The 10029-nt window shown below is 34.4% G+C and overlaps 2 protein-coding genes across 2 annotated transcripts; one reads left to right on the top strand and one right to left on the bottom strand.

The window, feature by feature from the left end:
• The first annotated feature begins 504 nt into the window (after positions 1 to 504).
• Positions 505 to 1248, top strand: LOC130745097 (putative disease resistance protein At3g14460). Its single transcript, XM_057597242.1, has one exon. The coding sequence runs from the start codon at positions 505 to 507 to the stop codon at positions 1246 to 1248; it is 744 nt and encodes a 247-aa protein (XP_057453225.1).
• Positions 1249 to 7029: 5781 nt separating this feature from the next.
• On the bottom strand, positions 7030 to 9997 carry LOC130747863 (cell number regulator 6-like). Its single transcript, XM_057600913.1, has 5 exons — positions 9849 to 9997; positions 9600 to 9751; positions 9403 to 9517; positions 8299 to 8576; positions 7030 to 7555 (listed from the first exon to the last, which is right to left on the bottom strand). The coding sequence occupies exons 2-5, from the start codon at positions 9711 to 9713 to the stop codon at positions 7322 to 7324; spliced, it is 741 nt and encodes a 246-aa protein (XP_057456896.1). The 5' UTR covers positions 9714 to 9751; positions 9849 to 9997; the 3' UTR covers positions 7030 to 7321.
• Positions 9998 to 10029: the final 32 nt, after the last annotated feature.

Below are 10029 nucleotides of genomic sequence, written 5' to 3'. Positions count from 1 at the left end.
GACTCTTGTTTAAGTGAGATTTAACAAATTGGTCATGCACCTAAGCCTGCACATGAAGATCCAAAACTACAGGAACTTTCCTCTAGCATGGTTAGTCATCAAGTTGAAGCTCGCATGAAACAGAAAATAGACTCACAAGCTGACATTCCTTTCATCACACAAGGTGTTGGCCATCCACCCAACACAACAACTCATGTCAAGGTAGAAACTTCGTCCTCAAAATTGTTTAATGATAAAAAATCATCCTTAAAGATTTCAAGTCTATCAGAATTGATGTCACTACCTCCTATGGTAGACAACTTAACACTTGAAGGATGCCAATCATCAAAGGTCCTTCAAGGTGATTGATCGTTTCCCTACCCTGCCTCCGTAAAAAATCTCTACATACAAAAGTGCCAAAGATTGGAGCTTCTCCCATCTTTAGAATCAATACATAAGCTTGCCTTTCTCCACTTTTTGTGTATTGGAAATAGTTGTGAATCTCTCTCGACATTAACCTTAGATATGTTCCCCCAACTAAAGGTTCTTTGTATATGGGATTGTCCCAATCTTCTGTCATTTAATTTTTCTGAGGGCTTTAGTGGTAACCTTGAGTCACTTGAGTCTTTAGAGATTAAAGACTGTCCAAGATTGAAGTCCTTCCCAGATGAAGGACTTCCTACACCAAATCTAAGCACCATGTTGGTTTTCAATTGCAAGGACCTTAACAAATTGCCCACTATGAACTCTCTCACATCCCTTGCAACATTTTTTTTACATGAATGTCCAAAGATTGAATGTCTACCCTATGGGGGTATGCCTTCAAGTTTAATTCAACTTTCCATCTCCGACTGTGACAAACTTACACCACAAAAGGATTGGGGATTGGTTCATCTTGAGTATCTCTCTCATTTTCAGTTTATAGGTGAACGCATAGGCATGAAGTCATTTCCAGAGGAAAATTTGCTTCCTAGCTGTGTCATCTCTCTGCACATTGGCACAATGCAGAGTCTCAAGAAGCTAGATGATAAGGGTTTTCAACATCTGAATTCTCTTAAAACACTCGCAATTCATTGTTGTGACAAGCTAAAATCTTTTCCTGAACAAGGGCTTCCTGACTCGGTAAGATCTCTTTGTATCCAGAAATGCAGAAAGTTGGCTAAAAAGCTTAAATACACGAGAGGGGTAGAGTGGCATAAGGTGTCTCATATTAAACGTATAGAAATTGATGATAAAGTAATGTATCAAAGATTGCCATCACTAAATTAGGCTTTTGATTATGCATCATTATATTCTATAATCTCTGTACTTACTTTTTTAATGATTTTCTTTTTTGTCTAAACAATTATGTATATGTGTGGACTAATATTTGCTTAACTTTGACGTACAACTCTAATATTGTTAAGCATTTATATAAGGAAACAGAAGTATGACTATATTGTTGTTTTTTTTTTTTGAAAGAAACATAATCTCATGTAAATCAAGCTTGCCAAAAAGCCAAAATGTCTTCAGCAGAGCAGTCTGATAACAAAAATTCAACAATTTTCTCCTTATCAGAATTCATCCCAAACATTGTTCCTTCATCAACTAATGAAGTTGTGGTTGAAGCTAAAGGCCATGATTTACCAACACCACCTTCCTTAAGAATAAGATCCGTATACCCTAATATAGATTCCAGCCTCTCAATTATCCCCTTAATTTCTTTTTAAACTTCTCCATCCGATTTGAAAACACCAGCAATTAATTTTACACCATCTTTTACGCGGTCCATAATGTCGGGAGAATTTGTTGAGGCTTCCAAGCCAGCTTTGGTGAAAATATAATCCAATAAATCATCAGCTTCGTAGGCATCATCTTTAAGCCCATCAACCCATCCTTTCACCAATGGATTAAGAAACTGTTTTTCCTCAACATCACTAAGCACAGTAGAGGCAAATAGAAAAAGCAACTTCAACTTCTGTAGAAGTTCCTCACCACGTTTGTCGCAGAGGAAGAAGCGCACGAGCTATGGAAGCAGTGTTATAATTGGTTGGGCTTCCAAACGGTCCTACTTGTTTCACTTCGAGCTCATTTTTTGCAGTCTAAATTTGGTTGGAATTCAACTCAGAATATGGGTTTTTTTTGTCTATTTGGCTAGCTACTGTTTGGACGATTTGGGGTATCAGAAATGGGATGGTGTTTAGAGAAGAGACTGTTTGTTGGAATTCTGCGTTGGAATTGGTAAAATGGAGATCCTAGCAATGGAATAGAGTAAATATGAAAGGGTTTGGCTACTCTTTCTTTGAGGGGACAACAAATCCAGTGTTGTGCGTATGTTCTGCATGATTTGTGGGCTATGTTTCTTTTAGTGAGCTTGGTCATATTTAATGGGTGGTAATTGGTGTTGGGGTAGTTGGAAATTTTCTTTGTTGTGTTGGGTTGCAACTTTGTTTGCATGTTTAGCTTTTTAGTTTGTTTGACTTTTGGGTGTAGTTTCTTTTTGATTTCTTTCAATTCTTTTTGTATTTGAGTTTAGCACCCCTTGTGCTATATTTGAATACAATATTTTGTCTTATCAAAAAAAAAACAAAGAAGAAAAAGAATATTGACCAAAAAAAAAGAAGAAAAAAAATTAAAAACCTCTACTTAGAGGAATGAAGATTGTAATAGCTAGTTTTATTGCTTTATGAGTAGGTTTTTAATTCTTAGGAAGAACGCTCAAGTTCCTTAGTTAATCGGCTCTATAAATCTCTAAAATGTGTTTACTATGAACTTAAATGATTTTCATAATTAAAAGCCTTGGAAATCCTAGCAAAAAGTGATTTTAAAAGTGCTTTAAGTGGTCTGAGATAGTTTTTGGAACCTAATTCACCCCTTCTTCGTTTGTAATCTTTTAGTTTTTAGAACATCAACTTGAAGATCTTAGTATTCAAGTTCAAGAGCAAGTGCACTCCAATTTACCAAAGGAACGGAGAATCCATAGAAATCATCCCATTGAAAACATTATTGGTGACATTAAAACGGGAGTTTATACTTAGACTTAATCTTTCTAATGCTACCTTGCATATGAACAGCTCCTTTTATTAATTTTACAATTTAATTTTAGATTAGTATGTCACAACATTTAAAGTATCTTTCACTTCTGTCTTATTATTTGTTGCAGTCAGCTCTTAAGTCATACGATCTGACATCGTTGTGAACTTGTGATTGACCCACAAGGATTTGGTCTTAAGTAGACGTCATGAGGGTCGCTCGTGCAACCTGATTTAGGAACATCCCACCCCGGCCTGACTGACAAAGTATTCGAGCAGCTTTACAAAGACAGAGATATACTATTTAAGCACGACAGCTCCAAATCAACCGTGCATCAGTAAGCTCAACTTAAAGACTTTCTCACATTTAATAGACTCCGAACATGGATATCAAAACCTATAAATATAGGTTCATCCGTTCAATATTTATGTAACATGTGTACTAACTCTTCGCTCGAGGACAACACCGCCGCGTACACAAGCCAACCACTTTTCACTGTTGAGCATTGCAAGAGAAGCAATCCAGAACATGAGAAGAACATTTAACGCTATTTATGGGAAAGATTAGTTTTAAGTTCACTATTCCTCAACGTTCAATCAAACTCTCTTTGAGCAATGTCATCAAAATACACTTCGAAGTAACAATGGTTCAAGAATACTGGAGTTCCCGTAAAAAAAAAACGAATATTGGAGTTCAAGAAGCAATTTCTCATAGCATTGTCTTCGTGTGAGGCAATAATATGTTGTTCCTTCATATGAAACTTGCCAAGCTAGCACGGTTCAAGAATTAAAGCTAAGATCATAGAAGCCAATGACTTTGAAGGTAGACAACCAGTCAAAAATTGATCAAGCTAAACATTCCTCAGTTCGTGGGAAAAGCAAAAACACGCAGAGACCATGTTTCATTTCCTATGAAATCAAGTTGATAAAGGAAGTTTGACACTTAAAACAGAGGATCAAGTTGCTAACATACTAACAAATCCTATGAAGGCAATCAAATCCTATGCTAACTATTTATTTGTTGCTAAATAATGAATAAATTACCATTATTTTACACCTGTCTGGCAGGCAGTCACCATCCGTCGTCTTTTGACAAATCAACAGACTGACCTTATCTCACAACACTGAATATTTCCAATGTGTGTAAGTGCCAATCATTTATGGACCATCAAAATAGTACTAACACAAATCATTTATTCCTTTTCAAATAGATAAATTACATTAACAAAAAAAAAAGATAGATTATGCTAAGTTGCTAACCATATATTAATGCGAAGGACAGTGGGTGATTCTCACCCACAACCACAAATCCACAATAATAAAATTAAATATTGTTATCGTTGTTTGGAGATGGTCGAGGTCAGCATGAAGGAAAATAAAGACAGAGGTAGCAAGAAACACAGTGATTGTAATTTGTAAATGTGTATTTTAAGAATTAAATTAAAGACAAATTGCACTTAAGTCCTGAAAGTGTACCATTTTTGCACTCACATCCCCCGAATTATTTAAAGGACATTGTTTTATAGAAAGCATTATGGTGAGATTATTATTATTGAGCCACCCTTTCCCCTAAAATTGATAAATATGAATGATGAGAGAGGTCAATGCATTGGTGGTAGCCCAATTTTCCCTAAATTAATATTCAACAGATTAATTAGACTAATATCGAGCATAATTAAGTAATTTGATAAATAATATATATTTATATATCACGAATTATTCACTTAGCTAATACTCCTATGAAAATTGTACAGTTTTAGAAATAATTAATTGAATATTCACTGAAGATGTCCTTTTTAACTCCCTTGGTCTTTCTCCTCTCCTCCTCACCACTGTTTAAGACACAACAGACCCAACAAGAACATCACTATGATCATGAAAGTTGATTAATTGATCTAGGACCAGAAACACTATGTGCAATAAACGTGGAACAAATTAAACATAATTGTGATTGAAAAATAAAAAATCAATTTACAGTATTAATTTATTAATCTAGATTGCAAATCCCTTATGAAATTCACAAAAAACAAAGACACTAGAATTAAGAAGATGAGTTACTTGGTACCGCAACCTAGAAGAAGCTTCAAAAACCGAAAGCATGGGAAGAAGCTCCAGCAGTAGTCGTTATTCCTCTGTTTCTTCTTCTTGTTAATTGCTTTGATTTGTGATGCCTTTCTCATGCTTTCCATCACATGATCCTCCTTATAATACATCTTCTCATGTTCATGAATCTCTTCATAGTCATCGTCCCCATAAAATACATCTCCAATTGCTTTCCGCTGAGACTCCTTTCTGTGAAAATAAGAAGGAGAAGGAGAAGAAGGAGGAAATTTGGATGTGCATATCTCTGAGTCTGTCATGCACCCACCACCACAGCCACTATGGTCCCTGTTGGCACTGTCAACGCCTTCACAATTTATTCCTTTAGCCATCCAAATATCCAATTAAGCCAAAGAAAAACAATATTAATATATGATTTTGGTGATGGAGGTTAGGTATCCGCCGCCAACAGTCGTGACTAACCCTCTCGCCGCAGGTGCTCGTAACGATAGTTGTTTATAACTAATAATTTGGTTTTATAATAACTATATTATTATGCTAAACTCTTTTATTTTTTTATTCGTTTTCCCTTTTTTAATTTAATTCATATATTAATTGGTTATTGAATTTTATACCAATGAAATCTTTAAGTTATTCTTTGTATTAATATATCAATTTTAAATTAGTTAATTTTCACAATACTAATATATATATCAAATCCATTGAAATTCATACTAACTAATACCATAATCTCTACCTGTCAAATTCACATTAGGTATCGAATTGATTTCTTAACCTTTTTTAGTTTATTCTTTTTTATTTAATTTATTTTTAAATTAATAAAATCAAATTTATATGTTTTATAAAATAAATATTAACATGTCGAAGATTACATATATATTATATTTTTTTAGAAAGCAACATATTATATCTAAATATAATTTATATACATCTTTAAATATCACACCGATTAATGACTAGCAGTCAATTGACATATTTTTTTTATTGTTTTCCTTTTTTGGTGAATGGGAAGAATTTTTTTTATTGTTTTAGTTAAAATTTAATACATGAAAAAAAATATATATAAAAAGGGCTAGTGGAGAAAATAGATAAACAAATTTTATGACAATCAAAGAAATACATTCCACTAATTACATATTAGATTGGGTCGGTTGAGTAAAATAATGAAGATTCTGTTAAATAAGGATTATATATATGATATATAAAAGTCGGATATGGATAAGTACAAAATAATAGATAAAGATAATATTCAACTATTGAATTATAAAATACATTAAAATGTTTTCTAGCAGCCGCCCTCTAGAATCCGATAATCACGTTTATAGTCTTGAAAAAACTAGTCAGAAGATAACGTCCAAAAAGGAAAACTTGTAATAGATATGTATACGTCTACTTTTACTAGTAAATTTTGATTATTGGGTGTTGTTCTAGTACCCTATTAAAATAGGAGGATTTGAAATCTTCAAATCTAATATGTAGACCATAGAGAACAAAATTGCAAATTATAAAATCTTATCATTCGAAAAATCATGGTAAATGAAAGCAAAATGTATAGAATTTCTTATTTTTTATGAGTACCATAAAAATTGACCAAAAAATTTACAATCCTAAATTACTTAGCTTAACTCTTTGCTAGGTCTTTTAATGTGAAAACTTCTTATATGTTATTATATAGAGTTTTTATGTTTATCTCTCTTTTCATTTGTATTTAATATGTGAAAAGACTCTAAATATTTATGAAGAGAAATGTATGCACATCGTTCAATTTGGCATTGTCATTTCCCATGAGATGATTTTCTGAATATGATATAAAATTTTGGAAAACTTTGAGTGACTATCACTGAGTTGTATACCAAAAATTCTTCTAGTACATACCGACAATTCTCGCACCATCCGTCTGCGTTGCAAACTAAGCTACCTTCATGAGTATATACCGACAATTTAATGATTAAGATAATATAAAGACAACATTAGAATATTGACAGTAAAACATAATTGATGAAAAGTAAACCCTAAAGGCAACAATAAAAAGATACTCCACCTTTAAAAGGTGGGTCAATGTTTGAATCTGGAAAAGCCATAAAAAAAAATTTAGGATTCGGCATAAATTGGCTCTCTAAAGCAGATTTGAGTTGCTTCAATGGCCAACATGTCGAATGCAACAGGAAGAAGAACTCAAGCCAAAGGTCTAAGGAAAATTTTTTCTACAAAAAAGTATAATAAGAAACATAATATCTTTTAGTTTCTTTGAGTATTAACAATGTTATGGCTTATATAGGATGCATCTCCAAATCAGTGTGCTCATTGTTGTTAGCTGAAGAGGTTTCAGGATTTTCCTTATCATCATTATCAGTAGACTTCATCTCTTGAATGGGAGGAGGGTTCACAACAGTCATTTCTGAGAAAACATTGTCTGAGAGCCTTCCCTTCATCTCCCTGTGCTCCTGACACAAGGCACACCAGTGCAAGCAGCAGTGCACACAGCATGCACTACAAGGTGAATTCTGCAGTCATAAAATACAAACAACCAATACTTAACAATAACGTTTATGTATAAATATAAGAAGAAACAATGAATAATATCATGCATCAAGTATAGTATCCAGTTCTGATTTTTAAACACCCAACAGAATCAACACCTCACATACAACCAATTTTTCTCTCTATCGCTTGTCCTATACATCATCTATAATTTCTTTATCTTCCCCCTCTTGCATTGGATAGATGGCCCCGTTATCATTAACTGAGTAAAACGTGAAACTATCTCTACAGATAATGACATTTGTAGAGAAACAAGAAAGAACAAAACAACCAGTGACACCAGATAACAGTTAAGATGGCATGCAACACAACATGAGCATCAGCTTCTCTTTCCCGTCTTGTAGAATCGAGAAAGAGATAAAAATCCTGAATGTCTCTCAGAATTTCATAGTTAGATGATAAGATTGCAGACTAGCAAGCCTAACTATGTTTCCTTTCTAACTAAATAGGTCACAATATGCATATTCAGTTTCTATCACTGCATAATGTTGCTCAGAGAAAATACCGGTAGGCGGTAGGGTATTTAACAAAACAAGCTCCTTCATGACAATTTTTTAAAAAAAGAAACCAATTCTATATTCAAAATTTGAAGCAAGCAGAATCATATTTCTCAGCAAAGGGCTATCTGACAACACACACATATACATGCATTACATCTTTAAAGTTGACCATTACTTGTAGTGAGAAAGATCTTCAACCAATGTACCTTCAAGTGATATTTCTTCTGCAGTGTTTGTCGAACTTGACCATTATGAATGCCACACATCCACCATGTAAAAAATAAACCCTCATAAATGAGACATGTTGTCCCTGGGTCAATACCAGAAATGACGGAAGTCGCAACTACAGTTGCTATAGCAAGAGAAATGCCACCTTCAACAAAAATGGCATGACAAATGCATGGCCCGGTCCAAGGAACGTCTTCTCTCAAGCTCTCGAAATTGCGCCCAAATAATACACAAGGACAAAATAGTCCTGTCAAGCCTGCAATGAATGGTGAAAGAATATTAAAAGAAGCAATTTTCCACAATAGTATGTCTAATGTCACCGCAATATGCAAAATTTTACAACAACTGTACATATAAATTCTTCACATTACAATGTAAGGCACAGGCCAACCATAATTGAGCATACAGAGCACAAAGAGATTCTGATTGTAAGAGGATAATTAAGTCGAAGCAAGTTTTCAGTGTATAACTTGGTGCATGTTTGCATATCAGTTGAGCGCAACATGAACAGTCGTACGTTCCAATTCATAAGAAGAGTTCCATTAACATTTTATCTTGAATGTGTGTGAACGTCAGTGCAAACGATAAACTAAACACACTCTCAGTCAACATGTTAGTAGTATTAGGCCCCGTTTGGGAAAACAGCTTAATTAAGCTCTTATGGTTATAAGCAACCGTAAGCGCTTATGACATAAGCGCGCTTATTCACAAGCTATTTTAAAAAATGTATTGAAATAAATTGAAAATAAGCTATATATAAGCCTAAGCTCTTTTTCATAAGCTATCATGAGTAGCTTATGAAAATAAGCTCAAAACAGCCATAAGCTGTCCCAAATACTGGCACAAGCGCTTATGTTATGAGATAAGCTCAAATAAGCTCTCCCAAACGAGGCCTTAGAGTAGTCACAGACCTACATTGTAGACTTATAAAAACTGAGTTTAATCATATCAATGGGAAACAATTACATTGACACAGAAAAAAAAAAACACACTATTAACACCATAACTGCTATTGGAGTAATCTAAAATGGACCATAGCTACATTCAAGTGCAATTGAGAGATTAGTGATGTAATCACTTACAACTTTCCCTGTCTTCAGCACAAGCAAAGATCCCAGTCATCCAAGGTTCATCAGCAGGAGGTGCATAGCTTTCAGGTAGAGGCTGTCTACATTCATGGCACTTGCGAACAGCCAACTGCAAAAGCATCAAAAATCCATCATCAGCAAATTAACCAACAAAACAAGTTACAGATCCAGGGAAGATGGATCGTTCTGACCTGAGGAACCTCGATGGGTTGATTGAGTTCACCAGGGACAATGTCTTCTTCGAGAGGAGCCTGGTCTTTTGTGAGCTTCACGTAACGCGATTGGTTACTACTCTCTTCCATCATCGAATTCGAGAGGAATCGATTCCTCCTTCTTCTTCCAGCTTTGATTGAATTGAATTGAATTGAATTGAATGGTGAGAGAGGAAAATGCAACGAGAAGAAGAAGAGAAATCAGACAAGACCTAAAACATTGCGTACCTGAAATGAGATGGTGTTACTGTTGATTCGATCTATCTCGGAAATTCAGAAGAAACAGAGGGAGGTAAGTCAAAAACTAACCACGGTTCAGTCTTGGTCAAGTCAACCGTCTTGCAATGTCAACATGTAATTTGCCAACATTAGTTACCACACTCTTTCATCTCTTGGATAGTATAAATAA

Source organism: Lotus japonicus, chromosome 3 (assembly GCF_012489685.1).
Source record: "Lotus japonicus ecotype B-129 chromosome 3, LjGifu_v1.2".
NCBI classification, from domain to species: Eukaryota; Viridiplantae; Streptophyta; class Magnoliopsida; order Fabales; family Fabaceae; genus Lotus; species Lotus japonicus.
This window is presented reverse-complemented; position numbering and strand designations above follow the sequence as displayed.